This window comes from Phoca vitulina, unplaced genomic scaffold, assembly GCF_004348235.1.
Source record: "Phoca vitulina isolate PV1807 unplaced genomic scaffold, GSC_HSeal_1.0 scaffold1, whole genome shotgun sequence".
NCBI lineage: Eukaryota > Metazoa > Chordata > Mammalia > Carnivora > Phocidae > Phoca > Phoca vitulina.
Window position 1 is genome coordinate 19,052,885 of NW_022589704.1, and position 22,747 is coordinate 19,075,631.

The 22,747-nt window shown below is 37.8% G+C and overlaps 1 protein-coding gene across 7 annotated transcripts in view; it reads left to right on the forward strand.

The window, feature by feature from the left end:
• The window catches only part of USP37 (ubiquitin specific peptidase 37), an 81,898-nt gene extending 59,184 nt beyond the window's left edge, over nucleotides 1-22,714 (forward strand). For 6 of the 7 annotated variants that reach the window (XM_032402276.1, XM_032402327.1, XM_032402294.1 and 3 more), the window contains 6 exons: nucleotides 2,647-2,902; nucleotides 11,373-11,539; nucleotides 14,257-14,317; nucleotides 16,743-16,858; nucleotides 19,609-19,747; nucleotides 20,266-22,714. In XM_032402276.1, the coding sequence (XP_032258167.1) occupies nucleotides 2,647-2,902; nucleotides 11,373-11,539; nucleotides 14,257-14,317; nucleotides 16,743-16,858; nucleotides 19,609-19,747; nucleotides 20,266-20,453 (927 nt within the window). In that variant the 3' untranslated portion in view covers nucleotides 20,454-22,714. Of the gene's footprint in view, nucleotides 1-2,646; nucleotides 2,903-11,372; nucleotides 11,540-14,256; nucleotides 14,318-16,742; nucleotides 16,859-19,070; nucleotides 19,141-19,608; nucleotides 19,748-20,265 lie in introns of all 7 variants that reach the window. The other variant, XM_032402319.1, reaches the window with a different exon arrangement.
• The last annotated feature ends 33 nt before the right edge of the window (nucleotides 22,715-22,747 follow it).

The following is a 22,747-nucleotide window of genomic DNA, read 5'->3' on the forward strand; positions in this document are numbered from 1 at the left end:
CACAGTAAGTCTAGTTAACATCCATTACCATACATATTTAGCAAAAAAAATTTTTTTTCTTGTGGTAAGGACTTCTAAGATCTGTTCTCTTAACAACTTCCAAATCTGCAATAAAATATTAACAGTAGTCTAATTCTGTACATTACATCCTCATGACTAAGTTATTTTATAACGGGAAGTTGGCCTGCTTTACCCATTTCTCTCTCTCACACTCACACACGCAGGCTTCCACCCCTAGCTACCAGTAGTCTGTTCTCTACATCTATGAGCTTGGTGGGGTTTAGTTTTGTTTTGTTTTGTTTTTTAGATTCCACATGTAAGCAAGATTACATGGTATTTGTCTTTCTCTGTCTGACTTATTTCACTTAGCGTAATACCTTCAAGGTCCATCCATGTTGTTGCAAATGGCAAGATTTCATTTCTTTTTTTGTGGCAGAGTAGTATTTTATTGTATATGTGTACCACATTTTTATTTATCCATTGATGGACACTTAGGTTGTTTCCATGATTGAGACTTTAGAAGTGAAAGTTGTTACAGGTAAATTGCTTTCTCCTCTTAATCTTCAGAGGAACTTTTACATATGGGTCCTGAAATAATTATTTGCTTTATTTAATACTAATTGCTAATTTATGGGGGAGACTGTAGTAAACGTTTTATATCAACAGGCCAACCAGGTAATCTAGAGATTTAAATAATGAATGTGAGAAAGTGTAACTTTATCATTTTCTATCTTGACACATAATAATAGTTAATACTTTGAAGATACAAGCTTTCCTAGGAGTTTGCATCATCTCATTTGACTTGATTTTAAAACTCCCTTTTGTTAAGATAACAATTAATTTAGTAGTTAATTTTTATTGACTTGTTTCCCATCTTATTTTAAAGCTAAAGATAGTTTGTGGCTGCTCACCTTGAATGAGAAATGATAGAAAGTCAAAAGCTCTCCCAGAAATGAGAGAAAGTTCTTCAGAAAATAACTTCTGAATGTTTATATAATCTTGATGTTGTTTTTATTTTTCTCATTTATTTGAAAAGAAGAAAAAAAAGATGGTGACTTAACATTTAAATAGAAATACTAGGAAATATCTGACTTTGTAGAGACAAAATAAACCAATAAATGATTGTTGTCATTTACACAGGAAACTAAATACCCTTTCTCAGTATAACTAAACAAAGATTAACTTATGAATGCTTTATTGAAAAATACACTTATTTTCATATAAAATTACAGTAGCAGTAAGTATCTTGGTATCTTGAGAGGTGTTATAAATATTTTTGCACCACTATTCTAACTGAACAGTGTAAGTTCCATATTTCTTTCAGAGCATTATGAAGTTACCCAGTAACTTGGTTTATACTGATTCAATTTACAATTGAATTTTCTCTCTAATAAGATTATTCATTCAACTTTAAAACTGCTGGAACAATAGTGATTAATAAAGGTATATATAGATAATTCAAAAAAAAAAAAAGATACTAGGAAAAAAAAGAAATATTAGGTGTACGGTCAGAATGGCTAAAATTAACAACTCAGAAAACAATAGATGTTGGCGAGGATGTGGAGAAAGGGGAACCCTCTTACACTGTTGGTGGGAATGCAAACTGGTGCAGCCACTCTGGAAAATATTGTGGAGGTTCCTCAAAAAGTAAAAATAGAACTACCCTATGACTGAGCAATTATACTACTATTTATCCAAAGGATTCAGAAATAGTGATTCGAAGGGGCACATGCACCCCAATGTAAATTTATAGCAGCAATGTCCACAATAGCCAAACTATGGAAAGTGCCCAGATGCCCATCAACAGATGAATGGATAAAGAAAATGTGGTATACATACAATGGAATATTACTCAGCCATCAAAAAGAGTGAAATCTTGCCATTTGTAATGATGTGGCTGGAACTAGAGGGTATCTTGATAAATGAAATAAGTCAATCAGAGAAAGACAAATACCATATGATTTCACTCGTATGGTGGAATTTAAGAAACAAAACAGATGAACCATAGGGGAAGGCAAGGAAAAATAAAATAATGTAAAAACAGAGGGAGGCAAATTATAAGAGACTCTTGACTACAGGGAACAAACCGGGTTGCTGGTGGAGAGGTGAGTGTGAGGGGATGGGGTAATTAGACATTAAGGAGAGCACTTGATGTAATGAGCCTGGGTGTTATATGCAACTGATGAATCACTCAACTCTACCCCCGAAACTAATAATACACTGTATGTTAACTAAATCGAATTTAAGTAAGAAATTTAAAAATATAAAATAATTTTCAAAAAAAGAAAGAAATACTAGATGTAGTGACAGTGTCTATAGTATGATCCACATATATCTGGAAGAAAATACACCAAAAATACTTACTGTAATTATCTCTGAGTGATGGATTTTGAGTGAATTTGTTATTTTTATGTATTTTCCAAATCCTATACTTAACACTTACTATAATCAATAAAATAAACATGTATCCCTATATATTTATTAAAAGAAAATTAGGCTTGCCAGTGAGTTCATATATTGGCTATTGATTGTTAACTCAAAATATCAAAGAAAGGAAACATTGTAGAAATAAACTCACTTTAAACTCTTAAGATTGCCGTATTCTCAGGCATTCTGGTTTCCTCTAAAAGTGACTCTCTTTTTCAGGATTCAAAATCATGTAGAATAGAGCCTGATAAGTCTGAATTGGAAAACTCCGGATTTGACGGAATGAGCGAAGAAGAGCTTCTAGCAGCTGTTTTAGAGATGAGTAAGAGAGAAGCTTCACCAACTCTGAGTCATGAAGATGATGATAAACCAACCAGCAGCCCAGATACCGGATTTGCAGAAGATGATATTCAAGAAATGCCTGAAAATCAAGACACTGTGGAGACTGAGAAACCCAAAACAGTCACAGAGACCGGTAGGTTTAAGGAAAATAAACATCTGTTAAGGCACAACTGTGTTCTAAAGCCTTATAGGGACAAGTGGCTTGTAAATAATGGGAGGTGAAATGGATCTGTGTAATAGGACTAATCATATTTTCATGCTTTTTCTAAAAAAAAAAAAATTTAAAAAATGAGAAGTTACATATTGCGAGTAGTATCCAGAGACTGGTGGTAAAGTATGCCGTATCCCTTTAAGTGTACATCAAAAGAAAAGTTAGAATTCTTTTTTTTTTTTTTTTAAGGTTTTATTTATTTATTTGACAGAGAGAGATAGAGCAGGAACACGAGCAGGGGCAGTGGGAGAGGGAGAAGCAGGCTTCCCGCTGAGCAGGGAGCCCGATGCGGGGCTTGATCCCAGGACCCTGGGATCATGACCTGAGCCGAAGCAGATGCTTAACAACTGAGCCACCCAGGCGCCCCAAAAGTTAGAATTCTTTTGTACATTTAAGTAAATGTGTCATTTTTTTGGTCCCTTTCTTTCTTTCTTTTTTTTTTTTTTACCACTGCTCTCTCAGAAATTTATATAATTCTTTCCTCATTTTTCTATATCTGAATTTGTACCAAGTTTTAGTGTATGAATAATTCAAGTTCTCTTTCCTTTGGATTCATCCCTTTATAATGGTAGAAAGACACCTGAACTAAGTGGTCAGGTTTTAAGCCTCTCATCTTGGCTGTACCACTGACTAGCTATGAATTTTTTTTAAAGATTTATTCATTTAGAGAGTGAAAGAGTGAGGGGAAGAGCAGAGGGGGAAGAAGAGGGACAGGCAGACTGGGTTGAGCACAGAGCCTGAGATGGGGCTCGATCTCATGACCCTGAGATCACAACCTGAGCCGAAATCAAGAGTTGTACGCCTAACCAGCTGAGCCACCCAGGCACTCCATAGCTATGAATTTTCTAAATAGGCGATTTAACCTCTTTGGTACTCCATTTTCTTATCTCTGTATAGGGATACACCAGGCATACTTCAGAAGGTTGTGAGTAGAATGTTAGGTCATATAGTGTAAAGTGCTATACAGATAAAAATTTACTTTGTGGTAATTATTCATATTTTGTTATTTTTCAATCCATCAGTGGGAACAACAACAGAGCCTCCTTGCCTTGCACTGTGGGTATTTTAAGAATTTTAGGTAGAAAACTTTTACTACCTCTTCCTGTAACCAACTCTAATTTTTTTCTCCAGATATCCCTAGTATGTATATTTATCTGTCTATGTAGCTGATGTGTTTCAGTACATCAAGCCTAGAATTTTGGAGATGAAGAGAATAATAGTGAATCACAATTATTTTCTGTATTCTGGGGGTTAAGCCTCATCAATTGTGAATTACTTTATGTGCAAGTGAAGGTAAGAATTAGTATATCCTCAATCTAATTGGATGCAAAAAGCTGATGATTTTTGGATAGGGTGCTCCTTCCCCCCTGCCCTTCTTGATGCAAGTATCCTTAGGAAATCCCTTTCTCTTATTAAACTTACAGTCACTGCCCTTAGATATCATTGGTTAATATTAGTGCTTTTGCCTTTTGCCAATAATTCCTGCTTTCAGCTCTTCCTTTCACATCTTTGCTCAGTCCTACATCTCCCTAAAATTAACAAAGGAAGTTATTCTTATGTACAATTAGTTCTAGATTCTCTACATCAGTGGGGGAGAACACTGAGTTATCAAAATCATTAATAACCACAGTGGTTTACAACCATATAGCAGCTTTGGGGAGAGCAAACTTATTAGTAAGTACTTTATAGCCTTTTTAAATAAAATATTCTCTAGCTACTATCTTCCCCAATTGGATGCAAGCCTTTTTTGTGTTTGTTTCTTTAATGTCACTGTTCCATTCACCTTCTTACTGTAACTGAAACCCAAAGACATTGCTTCTGCTGCAACATTTCTTTTTTACAGAAAATATGGAGCAAGGACAAAAGTAGAGAGATGTGTGTAATGAATCTTCCCCCTTGTACCCATTATCAACAATAATTATCAAAAAAAGACTCTCTTGTTTCATATATATCCCATCTTCCTTCTCCACCCCATCCCCTAGATTATTTAGAAGTAAATCCCAGATATTAGATAATTTCATCAGTAAAGATTTCAGTACCTTTAAAAGAATTCTTTTTTAAAAAACATAGCCTCAATCCCACTATCATACTTTTAAAAATTAACAATAAAACTAAGGAATAATCAAATATGATCAGAGTCTACCATAAATCTTCTATTTTGAAAATGTTCAAATCCAGAGAGAAATTAAATAGATTCATTATTTAACAGTTTGTCACATTTGCTTTCTCCCCTCACTGTGTGTGTCTGTGTATATAGTTGTACAGCAGTTACCCAAAATTAGTATCTTAAAACATTTTAGTATCTTATAACGCTGTGGATTGACTGGTTGTAACTAGGTTGTAACATCCAAGATAGCTCTTCTAGGCACCTTGGTGATGTTGGCTAGACAGGTCCACTGGGGTGGCTGGATGTCCTCTCCATTCTTTCCTTCCCCTCCCCCTCTCCACAATCTCAGGGCCTCTCCCTCTCCATGTGCTCTTTCCAGCAAGGTAGTCAGCTTCTTACATCACAGCTCAGGGCTCCCAGAGCACAAAAGGGGAAGAAGCTGCCAGGCCTCCTTAATGTAATTTTTAGCCTCAGAATTAGCATAGAATCAATTCCACCACATTTTGTTGCTTAAAGAGCACTCACGGTGAGAATCTACCTAGATTCACTCTGGGGGTGACTACACAAGAGTACAAATACCGACAGTAAGTAAGAATACTGCGTAGTTCATTGGAGGCCATCTTTGCAGACTCCACACATGCACGCATGCACTTTTCTTTTTTACAGCAACTGTTTGAAATTGCAGGTATCATGATATTTCACCCTAAAACACTTCAGCCTGAATCCCCAAATATATGGAAATTTTCCTACATAACAGTGATCACCCCTAACAATTTTAACAGTATTTCCATATATAATTCTAGTGTAAAGTCCATATATTTTTTTTTTTTTAAACCTAGGACCCAAAATTCACCCACTGCATTTAGTTGTTAGGTCCCTTTAGTATTTAGTGAAGACCAATGTTTCTTTGAAAAGCTCCCATTATAGATTGCCCTACTGTTCTTTAAGTTGTTTTTTCCCATACCCTAATACTTAAGAGCCTGGAGACGGGATAGGTTTTCTCCTTGTTACCCAGTGCCATTTCCAACCCTTTGTCTCCTTTTATCCTGCAAAAATCCCAGCTGCTTGAAGTATAAGACATCAAACTTTGCCTCCTATTATCTCTTCCTATAGCTGTCTTTTACCTTTCATTCTCTCTCATTGACATTCTTAGGGCCTTCAGCATCTTCGTAAATGATCCTTTCAACAACCTGGTTTCTCAATTCCTGATCTTAATTCTAAAGATCTTTTTTCCTACCCCATCTTTTTTTTTTCCAAAGATTTTATTTATTCATTCGAGACACAGAGATAGAGAGAGAGCGAGAGCACGAGCAGGGGGAGAGGCAGATGGAGAAGCAGGCTCCCTGCTGAGCCAGGAGCCAGACGTGGGGCTCGATCCCAGGACCCTGGGATCATGACCCAAGCTGAAGGCAGATGCTTAACCATCTGAGCCACCCAGGCGCCCCCTTACCCCATCTTGATCACTGACAGAAGTCCTATCCTAGATCAGTGGTTCTCAAAGTAGGTCCCTAGATCATCAGTATCATGTGGGAACTTGCTGGAAATGCCATTTGTGGCCCCACCCCAGACTTACTGAATAAGAAACTCTGGATATAGGAGTCAGCGTTCTGTTTTGACTCCAAGTGATTCTGATGCATGCTAAAGTTTGAGAACTACTTCTCTTCTTGACTTTGTCTTCATCAGTAACTGTACCACCTTTGAAATCTTGATTTCATATATCCTTCACTCCTTCCAACTTACTTAGTGTTATATGTTCTGTTTTCAGTGATTACTTGATCTCATTAAGATTTCCAGTCCTGGGGTGCCTGGGTGGCTCAGTCAGTTGAGTGTACAACTCTTGATCTTGGCTAGGTCTTGATCTCAGGGTTGTGAGTTCAAGCCCCATGTTGGGCTCCATGCTGGGTGTGGAGCCTACTTAAAAAAAAAAAAAAAAAAAAAGATTTCCAGTCCTTTGACTTCTTATTTGCTGTCATCACCTCCCTCTTGTCATCACTTTCCCAGCCTGTAGGCCGGATCTTGGTACTCTCCTTTCCTTCCTCTCTTTTCTTTTGTTGGCAGTCATCTGACACAACCCTGGCTCCCAGCTTAACTAGATTCATATTCCATACCTACACCCAAGCAGCTGAAGATTACTGGAGAAAGTCACAAATCTGTGCGGACTAGACTTCCCTCTCATTCATGACTATACTCTTAAGTGGGCACTAAATATGACTAGTCAGTTCTGTTATACTTCCTTAGTAAATTTCTTTTCTCATTCTCCATGATCTCTTCCTCAAATCTCCATTTCTCTTTCCACACACACTCTAGGTTTATAGCCAAGCTGTGTACTTTTCAAAGAAGATAGATGTAGTCAGATGAAAACTCTGCCTTCACTTTTGTTATGGAGGAAACCATTCCTGCTCTTATTTAAGGCCAGTCCCTCTATTCATATTCAGAATTTGATCCACTGTGTGTGCCTTTAAAGACATTTTCTTTTTTTTTTTTTTAAAGATTTTATTTATTTGACAGAGACATAGCAAGAGAGGGAACACAGGGGGAGTGGGAGAGGGAGAAGCAGGGCTCCCTCTCTCCCACTCCCCCTGCTTGTGTTCCCGCTCTCGCTCTCTCTCTCGCTTTGTCAAATAAATAAAATCTTAAAAAAAAAAAAAAAACTTATTTGGCTTGCCATTACACTTCATCCAAGCTTCTTACCATGACCTATCTCCATTCTCCCCCTCTTTCACTCTACTTAGCCATAGTGGCTTTGTCTCTCTCTGTCACTCAAAATATGCTAAGTTCATTCTCATCTCAGAGCCTTTGCACTTAAGTTCTTTGAGGACAAGGGCCATCTTGCTTTAATTATCACTATATCTTCACCTTCTACAACAGTGCCCAATGCATAGTAGATTCTCAGTAAATATTTGGGTCCCAACAGATTGTCTCATGAATCAACTCAGGAGGGTCAGGAAGACTGGCCAGGTAAGGTTTCACATCTCCAGACATTAGCCAGAGGGAAGAGTGTATGCAAAGGCTGAGAAAGGCTGGCAAGTTAGTGGGCAACAAAAAAAAGTTGAGAATGATCTGCATGGCTGGAGCATAGTGTTGAGGAAGAAAAGCAAAAGAGAGACATGCATTCTCTAGTTTTTACATGGCTTGAAGCCATGTTTAGAAGTTTGGACTTCTTTTTCAAAGGCATTAGGAAGTTATTGCGTATTTTTAAGCAAACAAGTATTTGATAAAGATTTATATTTGTAAAAGATGATTCTGGCTGCAGTGTAGCACATAAATTACAGAACCCAAAGTAATCCTGTGAGACCTGTTAGGAAGTTACTGCAGTTGTCTAGACCAAAAGCTAATGGTGCTTTAAGCCAAGGTTTTGGCATTTGAAAGAAAAGTTGATGGATTTAAGAGATAGTTAGGAAATAATGACTTATCTGATATGAGGGGACAAGTAAAAAATGACACCAGCTTTCTGTCTTTAAAAAAATACTGTGTGTATGGTGCATTCACTGAAATAAAGACTGTAGGAAAGGAGGTTTCATTTGGGGTAGGGGAAGAGTCAGATAATCTGTATTCAATGTAAGAATGTTGAGTTTTAACACATGGTTTTCCTTCTGTCCATTGTTCAGATTCCTTAAAAGTGTGTTGTTATTCCATGGTTATATTTGTTCCCATAGATCTTAAGTAATGTTTGTATCCATCAGATAATCTTGTCCTGAAGATAAATCTGTCTTGATTATCTCAAAGTAAACTTCCTTGGGGTGCTGAGTGGCTCAGTCGGTTAAGTGTCTGCCTTCAAGCTCAGGTCATGATCCTGGAGTCCCCAGATCAAGCCCCACATCGGGCTCCCTGCTCAGTGGGGAGTCTGCTGCTCCCTTTGCCCCTCCCCCCTGCTTGTGTTCTCTCACTTGTGTGCTCTCTCTCTCTTTCTCAAATAAATAAAATCTTAAAAAAGTAAACTTTCTTGATTGGTTTTCTATCACATGGATTAATTGATAGTGTAATTTTAGGATTGTGTGGAGCACATTGATACATGGAACGCTGAAAATTATTGGTTAAGAAAAATTGTACCTCTGTCACTTTTCTTTAATTGAGTATATTTTGGTAATAAAAGTAATATTTAACTTAGGCCCTAAAATAGCAGCCTTAACTCCCAAATCTTTCTTCCACTTGAAATGTTCAACATCAGCTAACTTTGAATGCCTCAGTTCCAGATTTCCAGAAATAATCTGATTGGTTGACTCAAATATCCATTCCTAGTGCAGTAATAAGGTGAGGCCAGAGGGACAGGCAAGGTCAGATAGACTTCAGAGCTGCCCCTTACAGACTATGGAAATGACTGTTTCTCCAAGAATGGAGGAAAGGAAGAAATTACTGACATCTTTTATATAATTTTTTAAAATTGGGATCATATTGCTCTTTCCTTTAATATACCTGAGGGTTTTTCTCTTTTAATGAATATTCAGAGTTAGTTTTAACGGTAAATATTCACTTGGCAATTTAATACAATTAAAAAACGATGAACTCTACTTACTGACTTAGAGTCTAAAATCAAGATGCTGTAAACTTCAGGGATGCCTGGGTGGCTCAGTCGATTAGGTGTCTGTCTTTGGCTTAGGTCATGATCCCAGGACCCCGGGATTGAGTCCCCTGTTGGGATCCTTGCTCAGCGGAGAGCCTACTTCTCCCTCTGCCTCTACCTGCAGCTCCCCCTGCTTGTGATCTCTCTCTCTCTCTCTCTGACAAATAAATAAAACCTTTAAAAAAAAAAAAAAGGTGCTTGGGTGGCTCAGTCATTGAGCGTCTGCCTTCGGCTCGGGTCATGATCCCAGGGTCCTAGGATCGAGCCCCATATCGGGCTGCCTGCTCCGCGGAAGCCTGCTTCTCCCTCTCCCACTCCCCCTGTTTGTGTTCCCTCTCTCGCTGTGTCTCTCTCTGTCAAATAAATAAAATCTTTAAACAAAAATAAATAAAAATAAAAATATGCTGTAAACTTCAGAGTTTATAGTCTGTGGTATAGAAAAGTATCATTTAAGTAGTTAAAATGCAGTAATAGGGCAAGTAAAGCGCATATACTGATTTTACTTACTTACTTACCTTTATTTACTTATTTATTTTAGAATGCAAATGGCGGGAGAGTGGGAGAGGGAGAGAGAGAATCCTAGGCAGGCTCCCCACCCAGTGTTGAGCCCAACATGGGGCTTAATCTCAAGACTTTGAGATCATGACCTGAGCCGAAATCAAGAGTCCGATGTTTAACTGACTGAGCCACCCAGGCACCCCGAGCATATACTGATTTTAAAGCAGTCCATATAAAATTAATCTGTAAAGGTAATTCTTGTTGACCAATTAAATTCTTTTTATGAGAATTTCCTTGTTAAGATGAGAATTTTTGCTTTTGTAAAGTGAGAGAGAAAGAGAAAGCTCTTATCTACCCACTGTTATCTGTATTAAAATTATAATGAAATGTTGTTCTAACAGAACAAAATCTGTTTCACCAGAACAAAATCATGACCATATTGTTTATCCTAGCTAGCTGTGATCTAGCGATTGAGAAGAAATGGGAAGAAATGAAAGATTAATTTTTTTTCTTATCTCCTTGGATGAATGTTTTAAACATATATAGTCTTATGTTTGTGCAGTACATGAGGTCTTTATTATATATTTCATGTAGCTCTTTTGCTTTAGAATATGTACAAGGCTTATTTGATCATTAATGTGAAAATATACACTCATTTGACATACAGTTTAATAATGGAAAAATCTCAATATTAACATAATCGTTCTAGCCTAATTCTTATTTCATTTACTCTATTTCTAGTACTTGGTCATGTGACATTATGACTGGCTGTGAATATGGCTATTCATTCTTCTCCATCCTTAACGATAATGCTTCTGATGATTGGTTAAGTTTCAGAACCATTGTGGTAGATCACTGATTCTCAGCCAAGGACAGTTTTGTGCCCCAGGGGACATTTGACAATGTCTGTCATTTTTGGTTGTCGCTGCTGGGGGAGAGGGGTGCTACTGGCATCTAGTAGGTAGAGGCCAAGGATGTTGCTGAACATTCTGCAGTGTATAAGACAGCCCCCTCAAACAGCAAAAAATTATCCCACCCAGAATGTCAGTAGTGCTGAGATTGAGAAACCATGATCTAAATGTAGTAAGATGAAATTGTATGTCCCAAGCAAATTATATATGAGGCTCAGGTAAATTACTCTCTCTGAACAGTAGATGTCACTCTAATCCAGAGATTTCGGTTTATTAGCGAGGCTTTCCCAGTTATGTCCTGTTCTGCTTCCTCAGATTCTGCCGGTTTTACTGAGATAACTAAAGACTGTGATGAGAATAAAGAAAACAAAACTCCAGAAGGATCTCAAGGAGAGGTCGATTGGCTCCAGCAGTATGATATGGAGCGTGAAAGGGAAGAGCAAGAGCTTCAGCAGGCATTGGCTCAGAGCCTTCAAGAGCAAGTAAGAGATAATTATATTGCTATTTTCTCCATACCTATCTTTCCCTGTAATAACAACAACTAACATGTGTTAAGCACTTACTGTGTGTCAAGCATCACTCCAGGTAATTTACACACAGTAAACCATTGATACATCAAAACAAACTTTGTTTGGAGCTTTGCCTTGGGTTTGAAACAGTGATAGTTTTTTTTTGTTTGGGGTTTTTTTTTTTTTTTTTTAATCTAGATACAACAAAATGTATTGTTGATTACCTCCCACTACTATAATTCATTGCATGCTAAAGAAAGGTGGGTTATTAGAGATCATCCCCAGTCCAAGTTTGTTTTGCAAGCTATAGAAACAGTCAGCATACCACCATGATTTTATAACTAATATTTTAAGGCATTGTATTTGTTCTGGTCACTTTCTCACAATATGAATCCTTTCCTATGAATTATTTGAACATAAAATCCTCAGGAATATTATCTGAATAGTATTTGAAATTTCAGATTTCAGCCATTGACTAACATTTATCTGCTTCTGCTCTTTTCTTATATAGTAATCTGTTTTTTTAAGATTTTATTTTTAAGTAGTCTCTACACCCAACATGGGGCTCAAACTCACAGTCCCGAGATCAAGAGTCTCATGCTCCACCAACTGAGCCAGCCATGTGCCTCATATAATAATCTGTTCTTAAATTTTTAGTTCTTCATGCTTGTATTTGCCAGAGCTGGTTGATTGCACCATCGCCGTTACCTGAGGTATCTGACTAAAAGGTGATATCTTCACGGTTGTCTAATCCAGTGCAATCCGAGTCATGCTAGTAATAAAAATTTACTAAAACTCCCTAGAATAAACACACAGTTTTCGTGTTTACAAATAATCAAATTAAGAAATCTATTTTTGTCTTAGGGCTCCTGGCTGGCTCAGTTGGTGGAACATGCAACTCTTGATCTCAGAGTTGTGAGTTCGAGCCCCATGTTGGGTGTAAAGATTATTTAAAAATAAAATCTTAAAAAAAAAAAATCTAATTTGTCTAGAACAGTGGGGTTCAACCTTAACTACACATTAATGTCATCTGGGGAGCTTTAAAAAATAATGATGCTTGGGTTGTTCTTCCCCTCAGGAATTCTGATAGAATTGATTCTAGGGTATGGTCTGGGCATCTAGATTTCTTTCCTTTTTTCTTTCTCTTTCTCGCCCCTCCCCTCCCTTCCTTCTTCCTTCCTCCCTCCCTCTCTCCCTCTCTTCTCTCCCTCCTTACTTGCTTCCTTTATTTTTTAAAACTTCCCACAGTTATTCTAGTGTTCAGTCAAGGTTGAGAACTGCTTTAAAATGATTTCAGAACCAGCTGTTCTGTATCCTTTTATTTACAAGAAGTACCTCCCTAGCCTCCTGGCCATCAAGATGCATTCATGTCACCCATTTTACAAATAATGGATAGTAATCATTTGTTTTAGAAAATTTATTCTTAATCTAAAAGACCAAGGTCTGATTTCTTAACAATAGTTCCTTATAGTGAAGAAAAAGAAAAAATTCAGTACCCCTCTTTTTCATATACAAAAGACGTATATCCTATTTCTTGTCAGTTGACCCAGTTAAAACTACCTTATAAACCTATTTTCACATCTGAGAAATATAAGATGAGGTTTCATTAGTTTGGTATACCTGCATCATTCTATTAATAGCTAAAAGACTCTTTTACCATCTGGGTTTCCTCATAGACTTTATAGCTGGGATAAGCTTAAGTAATCATATTTCCTCTTAGAGAATATCTGTTTCTTTCTTGAATACAGTATTATTGCTCCCAGGATTTAAAGGCAGAATAGCTCATTCTGAGCTTCTTATATACTTTAGTGACCTTAAAAACAAGTCTAGACTTGAGAAAAGTATAAACAGTTCTGCTTAAATTACATTTTTTCTTCATTTATGCATGAAGTTTGTAAATTGTATTTTCTCTGCAGACAAGAGGGAAAATTTTTTTACAGTCAACATTTCCATATTTTTACAATTAATCATCCAGTTGAGACATGTTCAAAGGTACTTGTTTTTCTAAGAGAACCTCAGATGTATTAGAGAAATAACAGTCAACAGTCAACGAATTCATTTCGTATTCACCATGTATCTAGTGTGTGTCTTGGGTTTTTTTGTTGTGTTTTTTAGCAAGAACAAAATAGAAGTGTTTGAATAATGATCTTGTGGAAAGAATTGTTTATCTTGCTGTCACAGACTTAGGGTCGGCAATATGCTAGAGCCAGCTCACTGTCAGCTCAGGTGTACGTACCTCTTCCCAGCTCTGCACTCAGCATCACGTTGGTAGCTTAAAATTGGCCATGGTAGGAGTGTTTATACCATGAAAATTGGCAAAGGCTGTAAATTAGAGGAAAGAAAACAGAGCAGTTTGCTAAGCAGATTCTATGTGCCAGGTATTTCATACATAGAAGGAAAAAGGGAATTAAATCATAATGTCACAGTGAATGGCTTTTGGTTACCAAGGCAAGTGTCACTGACTAGAGATAGCTTGTAAGCCTTTTTAACCCCCAGGGTTGTGTTTTAGAGGGCAGCATTGAAAAAAGCAAAGAATTTCTCCACATCCCTCAAAAGGTCATATTCCAAACATTCATAAGATTATGGAAAACATTATTAGCAAATACTTCCAGAGCAGCTGATTTTGTACTCCTTAAATAAGTTTATTCAATACCTTTTTAAATACCTTAGTTGTGTTCTTACCTCTTTAGGAAGCTTGGGAACAGAAAGAAGATGATGACCTCAAAAGAGCAACAGAGTTAAGTCTTCAAGGTGTGGAGATTATTTTAATTACATTGTTTTAATGGAGAAATGTATCACACACAGAAAAGCATGTGAAGTATTACTTTTAATGATTTAATTTTTTTAAGTTTTTTGGGGAGGGGGGTCATAGAAGCAATATCATCTCAAATATCTGAGGTTATTAAATATAGTTCATTTGTTTGCTTATTTGAAGTTTTCTTCTCCCTGAATACAGATTGTTTCCTCCAGCTGCTCTGTCCTGTCTTGTTATTATGCTCTTTATATATATTTTTAAAGATTTTATTTATTCAGGGGCGCCTGGGTGGCTCAGTCGTTAAGCGTCTGCCTTCGGCTCAGGTCATGATCCCAGGGTCCTGGGATCGAGCCCCGCATCGGGCTCCCTGCTCGGCGGGAAGCCTGCTTCTCCCTCTCCCACTCCCCCTGTTTGTGTTCCCTCTCTCACTGTGTCTCTCTCTGTCAAATAACTAAATCTTAAAAAAAAAGATTTTATTTATTCATTTGAGACAGAGAGATAGAGCATGAGCAGGAGGAGAGGCAGAGGGAGAGGGAGAAGCAGACTCCCCCTGCTGAGCAGGGAGCTCAACATGGGGCTTGATCCCAGGACCCTGGGTATCATTATTTGAGCCAACGGCAGACACTTAGCCATCTGAGCCACCCAGGCACCCCATGCTCTTTATATTTCTTATTAGAGACTTTCCTCAGATACCTAGTAATTCTTGGCTGTGGTTCATGATTAAGAAAAGGAGACTAAAGGTTGATTGGAAGCCCTGAGCACATGAATAGCTAGGGCTTGTCAACTGTGAGTTTTATAGGGTGGGACTGTTTTGGGGATGATGTTAATGTTATTTAGGCCTTTCTCTTGGGCTGGTCAGATTCCTAAAAAAGAGTTTACTAATCTCTTGCCTTTGCCTAAAGGTAAAAGATGTGGCTGCCAAAGTTCTGGGAGCCACGTATAGGAATAGGGCTGGGAGTTATATTCATGCTTCACTATGCAAACTGTGGCCTACTCCTCTGTTTTCAGTATGTGCCTGGCATCCCCCAATCCGGAGACTGTTTAACCCTCTCCAGAGGATAAAACTCCAGACTTCTGTCATTGCTCAGCAGCATGAAGTGGGGAGAAAGGGGATCCTGGCAGTCTGTTTCTCAAATACTTTTCATCAAATCCTTATTTTTATCTCCTCCTTAGCCTCCAGTTTCAAGGGTACCTGGTACTTCGAAGTTGTATGTCTTTTGAACAAGATTCTGTGATGTAAATTGAATTGGTTCTCAACTTTTCCGTTACTGGCTTAGGCTTTGGCTTTGGCTTTCCTTGGTCTGCTAAGTCAGTCACCATCTACTTTCCAGCTTCCAGAGTTCTGATGTTACAGTCTCTTTTTCTGTTCTTCCCACTCTGCGGTGTTCATGTCTTATAAATAACTCTATACTGTGATTTGAGTGGAATTAATTATATTTTAAAGCAAAGAGACACTTAAGTACAAATGATTCTGGGATTCTTTGTTTTAAGATTTTCTTTATTAGAACATGAGCAGGAAGGGGGGCAGAGGGATTAAGCAGACTCCCCACTGAGCAAGAAGCCCAAAGTGGGACTTTTTCCCAGGACTGTGAGATCATGACCTGAGCTGAAGTCAACTTCTTAACTGGCTGAGCCACCCAGCCCCCCCATCCCGCCCCCAGGATTCTTTATTTAAAGTCATTAGTAAAGATGGATTCTGCCAGTGGAAACACTTTATTAAAGAAAAAAGCAATCTTGGATTTAGTTATTAGTGTAGTGTATTTTAGTGAAACTTAAGTTAAAGATTAAATTTCCAGGGGTGCCTCGGTTGCTCAGTCAGTTGAGTGTCTGCCTTCCACTGGGGCCTTGATCCCAGGGTCTTAGGATCCGAGCCCCACGTCGCAGGGAGCCTGCTCCTCCCTCCCCCTGCTTGTGCTCTCTTTCTCTCTCCCCCCCCAAATAAATAAATAAAATCTTTTTTAAAAAGGTTAAATTTCCATTATATTTGTTAAATTTCAAGAGATGTAATATTGAAGAACATGAAAGGATGCTAATTTTTTTATGGTCGCTTTTCTGTGAGATCATTTGTATTTGCCAGGAGCACCTACAATATACACCAAATAGTTGAAATCTAACATACAGTTTATATAATGTGAAATTGGGTTATCTGTAAAATCATAATCTTTTTTTCAGTTTTATTCCTTTCTTAGCTTTATATCCCTTTCATATAAATATATTTAAGAGAAAAAGGACATTTATTTTATAGATACCTGGTACCTGAATTGTTACTCCCCAGAGTGGGCTGGATAAAATAAAACCCTAATAATGTTTTAGGTTTCCTTAGGATGATAAAATATGTACCCCAAGCAGTTTTTTTAATCTTTCTAATCATATCACTTTGTGTCTATTCTAAGAACTTTTACAACACTTTATATTCTGCAGAGTTTAACAACTCTTTTCTGGATTCGTTGGGTTCCGATGAGGACTCTGGCAATGAGGATGTTTTAGACATGGAGTACACAGAAGCGGAGGCGGAGGAACTAAAAAGAAATGCAGAGGTAGGCTGCTTATTCCCTAAGTAGGACTGCTCAGGCTGCTGGCATCAATCTTCCTGCTGTTTCTCTTCCAAGGCCCCACTGTCAGTATCCCCTGTGGCAGAGCATCCCCATCAATGCTCTTCACTTTCTCTTGTCCTTTGCTCATTTCTTCTTTTTTTTTTTCCCTTAAGATTTTATTTATTTATGGGGCGCCTGGGTGGCTCAGTTGTTAAGTGTCTGCCTTCGGCTCAGGTCATGATCCCAGGGTTCTGGGATCGAGTCCCGCATCGGGCTCCCTGCTCAGCGGGAAGCCTGCTTCTCCCTCTCCCTCTCCCCTGTCAGCTCAGGTGTACGTACCTCTGCTTGTGTTCCCTCTCTAGCTGTGTTTCTCTCTGTCAAATAAATAAGTAAAACCTTAAAAAAAAAAAAATGGATTTTATTTATTTATTTTAGAGAGAGAAAGAGCCTGTGAGTGAGGGGAGGGGGAGAGGGAGAGAGAATCCCAAGCAGATTCCTTGCTGTATCCAGAGCCTGACGCAGGGCTTGATCCCAGGACCCTGAGATCATGACCTGAGCCAAAACCAAGAATTGGACACAACCGACTGAGCCACCCAGGCACCCTGCTCCTCATTTCTTATTTACAAGATTCAAAATAAAATGAAACAAAACTAGAAAGATAACCTGACTCCCTCTTGTGCATGTTAGGTAGTAATTAGGTAGTAACTGAGTAACATGACTCTCAATGTCATATATTAATTCACCTGTAGTTCTGCCAAAACTATATTGTCTTTAAAGTGAAATAACAAAACTAGTTGGTTGTTACTCAGTAAAAACTACTAGATCAATGACATTAAACTAGAACACATTGTAACCTTTTTTTGCCCTTCTTAATTGCTTTTTTTTCCATTTTCCAATTTTTTTGTAATTTTAATTACCTAGAACTCCACTGTCCTAACACAACTACTGTTAGCATTTTTACATATTATTTTGTCAGTCCTACCGCCAAGTGTGCTTTTAAAACGTCATAAGTACAGTTTTTATTCTGCTTACTTGTTAAAGATTATTTATGAGCATTTTATTTTTAATGGCTGTATGTATTATATTGCCTCAAATCAGCATACTGTTTATTTAATTTTTAACCATGAGTATTTATGTTTCTGTTGTTCCACTGTAATAAAGAATACATTGGGAGGCGCTTGGCTGGCTCAGTTGGTAGAGTGTGCAACTTTTTTTTTTTTTAAAGATTTTATTTATTTTTTTGACAGAGAGAGACAGTGAGAGAGGGAACACAAGCAGGGGGAGTGGGAGAGGGAGAAGCAGGCTTCCCGCTGAGCAGGGAGCCTGATGCAGGGCTCGATCCCAGGACCCTGGGACCATGACCTGAGCCAAAGGCAGACGCTTAACGACTGAGCCACCCAGGCGCCCCAAGAGTGTGCAACTTTTGATCTCAGGGTTGTAGGTTCGAGCCCCACATTAGGTGTAGAGATTACTTTAAAAAATATATATGTTTAAAAAATACATTGAGGAACTGTGGATGATTGTAATATTTTCTGTGTTTAGGATTTTTTTCTTTCAGTAAATTCCCAGAAGTAAATTACTGCTTCAAAGTTGAGAAATATTTTAATGGTTTCTGGTTTACATATACCTATATTCCTTCCCAAAATGTGTATCTTAGAGTGCTGCCTGCAGTGCATGAATGTCACTTTCCAGGTTTTTACAATTTTTCTACTAACAGTATTTTAATAGCATTTTAAAAAGTATTTAAAGCATAAAAGTTTATCCATAATCCCTACAGTACCACCGCAGCTGTTTTCATTTTGTTCGTTTTGTTTTCCAGTACTTAATCATTAACATACCTGTTTGTATAGAGCTGTAATTATTGTGTGCTGACCCACTGAATAATATTGCATTGAGTTGGTATACCACTAATCATTCAACTCTTATTAGGCCTATTATTCCAACTTTCCATTATTATAGATAATGCTACAGTGAATAATTTTTTACATGTGCTCTTTTCTCCTTTTGAATGATTTTCCTAGGATAAATTCTTAGTTGGGAGTAAAATTCTTGGGTCAAAAGGTATGAACAATACAACCACTGGATTTTTTTTTATTGAGTTTGACTCTACACACACTGAAACTCAGCCGTGTTAGCTTTGATCATAAATTTAAATTTAGTGTTTTGCTTTTATTCAAATGAAGAGTTAAAAGTCATGCCCACTTCTGTTTTCCAGACAGGAAATCTTCCTCATTCTTATCGGCTCATTAGTGTTGTCAGTCACATTGGTAGCACCTCTTCTTCAGGTAAATGGACATTATGATTTCAGCATTTTACAAATGAAGTAGCCAACATTTACTCCCTATTAGTTTGCTCTGTGCCTAGCTTCATGAGCTATAGGTTGAATGCATTAAGAAAAAGTTTTAAATCTTTCCTTTGATCACACTAAATGTGAATTGTTAAAGGTGCAACTTTTTTATTTATTTATAGATGACCCAAATTCCCCTATATATGTGTATGTAAAAAAATAAATATATATATATATACACACACACACACATATATATATATATATATATATTTATCCAAAAAGTTGTCCTGGTGTAGTATATTTCTCCCTTAGATTCCTGTACATGTTTTCTGAATGGTTTTTAGAAACATTGTTGGGGATAGGGTGGATGGGGTGGCTGTTTCTCTCTCTCCAAAACTTCCTATACCTGAGAAAAATGTGCTATGTTTTAAAAACTACAATTTTAAGATTTTATTTATTTTAGGTCATTACATCAGTGATGTGTACGATATTAAGAAGCAGGCATGGTTTACTTACAATGATCTCGAGGTATCTAAAATCCAGGAGGCTTCTGTGCAGAGTGATCGGGACCGGAGTGGTTATATCTTCTTTTATATGCACAAGTAAGAAACTGCCAGGTCTGGAGCTGTGGGCTAAACATCTCCCAAACTCTTTTTTTTTTTTTTCCTGTAAGGACAAATTGTCCCCATCACTTATTGGTTGACAGTTTTTTATTTTTGTTCCCTTTGCTTAGGGCTTATATCTTGATATCTTAACTCCATGTTAATGAGTTCTCTCACGGTAGTATCGAGGTGTGGAACTTAAGACTGTTACATGACAAAGCTGTCCTATCATAAACCTTTGTGGTCTTCCAGGTGTATGTATCAGCTAGAAGATCTGAGTTACATGGATGGATGGGAACTACATGGCATTGTTATCACGGGTAGCCAGTGCCATTGTCCCCCCAGCGTTCTCAGAAATCTGCACTTGGGGTTAAGATAGTGATCAAATGAATGAGCTGCTTGTTTAATAAAATTTAGGCACTAAATGGGATTGTGCAGGCTTTGTCAGTATCTTCTATCTGTCCTTTGGCTTTGCTCACTGAATTTCCTGTTTTATTTCTTGTTTGTTTTATTTTAAGGGAGATCTTTGATGAGCTGCTGGAAACGGAAAAGAATTCTCAGGCACTTAGCATGGAAGTGGGGAAGACCACTCGTCAGGCCTTGTGAGGAACAAACTCCTGGGTTGGCAGTGTGCACTGCTTATTCCCTCCTACTGCTGCCCACCTCACCTTTCCTCTGCCCAAGGAGAATTTGGAATTCTACTTGATGCGGGAGCAACAAACAGCTCAGGGCCAAACCAAAAGACGAAAATTGCAATTATGTGGAACGCTCCATGCTAATTGTTTTATGGAAACTTTGGTCTCACATCTGTAGCTGATTATCCTCTTTTTCTCCTACAAGAGTGGCACTTCCTTTTGTCTTAGGAATACATGTTGTAAATAATATATATATGTACATACACACACACACACGTATGTGGAATGAATGGAGCCTTAAAGAGTTAGGATGAGCCACCATAGTATTCCTGTTCAAAATTAATAGCACAGCAGTTTGGAGAAGAAATGAAGGTGTCAAAGAGTCCATTCACCTGAGAGATGTGTAAAGATGTACATATCGGTTGGCATTTAGTTTTTCTGTTCCTTGAGTAGTTTCACTCAAGTCTATAATCTTTCACATGTGTTTCTTATTAGTAAAGTTCACTGGAAAGCCAGCTCTCCATGTTACACTAATGACAGTTTGTCCTCCTTGCAAGGGAGAGGCATTTCTGCCACCTGACGTGAGGAGCTTTTTTTTTTTTTTTAATTACTTCATGGATTTGTAATGCTTTTGCTGTTTACATGCAGTCCCAAGAAATGGATTGTTGGTGCTTTGGAATGGGTTATGGTCCCCCGTTTGGTATTCATTATACGCTTTGTATTTTCTTTAAAAGAGATTCTTCACACAGTATATTCATCTATATTATTATGGTAGTGAAGATAGAATCTTTTCTTTTTCTTCTGTATCATTCTTCCATGGAGCAAGCATTACCCTAATAGATTGCAACCAAAATTTTAAGAGGTAGGAAAATAATATCCCAATTGGGATTCCCCAGCAAGGACACCTGGGGATAAGGAAGAATGCTAGCATCTGTCTGTCATACATGGAGAGGTCAGGATGAGGATTCTCATGTTAAAGCTAAAAACTCTGGACCACTAGAAGCCCTACTGCAAGTGGGAAATTAAGTACATGAGCTTAGGATGAAGCTTGAGCATTTAATCATTTGTTGTCTGTCTTTGCCCTTAAAACAGGGTGAGAATTAGAATGAGATTGGTTTAGGTAATCCCAAGAACTAACAAGTAACAAAGGTGCTTAATATATTTTATCTTTTTAGGTGCTTTGAGTTGAGGCTAAATGGGAATGCAACATTAAGTGCCACATTAGTCACTCAGCTGGCGTAACCAGCTTGGATATTAAGCAGCCTGTGAAACCATATAAAGAATGAGTTTGAGAGGAGAATTCTATCCACAGAATAACTTTGTAAGCCCAGGAATCATTAGGTTCACACAGTTAAGTGTAGCAAAATGAAACTTTCAATATTTTCTTTCATGTTTTACTTCCTTTTATTATCAGGAAGGAGGGAATTCTTGTTTCAGTTCTGAGGTAGGGACAAAACCACATCAGGTTTTCAAGGGGAGGAAACATGTTAAAGTCCATCATCACAGAAGGTGCAACATCTTTTCTAGAAGATTGCCTTAAGAGAGCACCAGGCCCCACACTTGGACGTGTTCTGACACAGTAACTTGTTCTAAAATTCTCAGTTTTTAAATTGTAAATGGCCCCAGCGCGTTGGTTAACTACAGATGAAAAGTTCGGCCTCCTACCATTTACCTATGCACTACCACAGTGAATGTTCCAAAATGGTATGCCAGTCGGTTGTGCGTGAATAGTATAGAGCAGAGGAAAATAACTTTTAAAACTGTAGCTTTTGCTGGAAAATAACTGGTTTTTTCCAAAATGAGTGAAGTGGTGATCAAATTCTGTAGCTAGTTAGGACTTCTCTTCCGCGTGTTTGCATTTGAGAGCTTCGAGAGGTGCTGTTTAAAATGACTGGAAATGTATTGAAGTGAGGGATACATTAGGGCATTAAAAAAAACAGAAATGATGCCATAGGCCTGATTGCCCATGAAGTGCCCTCATTTGACTTGCTTTTTGTAGCCTGTGTGTTTGTGTGTGGGTGTGTGGTTTAGAAGTACACGTGGCTTAGAAACCTATTTTGATTGGATCTTCCTTTCTTGGGCTGGACTTGCTAATTGAAAATAGGTTACTGAGGTAGATGAATTATCTTACTGCTGATATGCTTGCAACTTTGGGACTTGAATTTTCCTTGGTAGCTGTGCATTTTTGTGGCCTTGTCAGCCTTCCTCCCTCCCTGTGCTCTTTATCCCCCCTTTCACTACACTTCTCATTTGGGTTCATGACTACAGATGGAAATTTTAGCTTTGAAGGTGTTTATTGGGTTTTTTTGAGCTGGTTGTATATATTTAAAAATTATAAGTAGATAATATATATATATATATATAT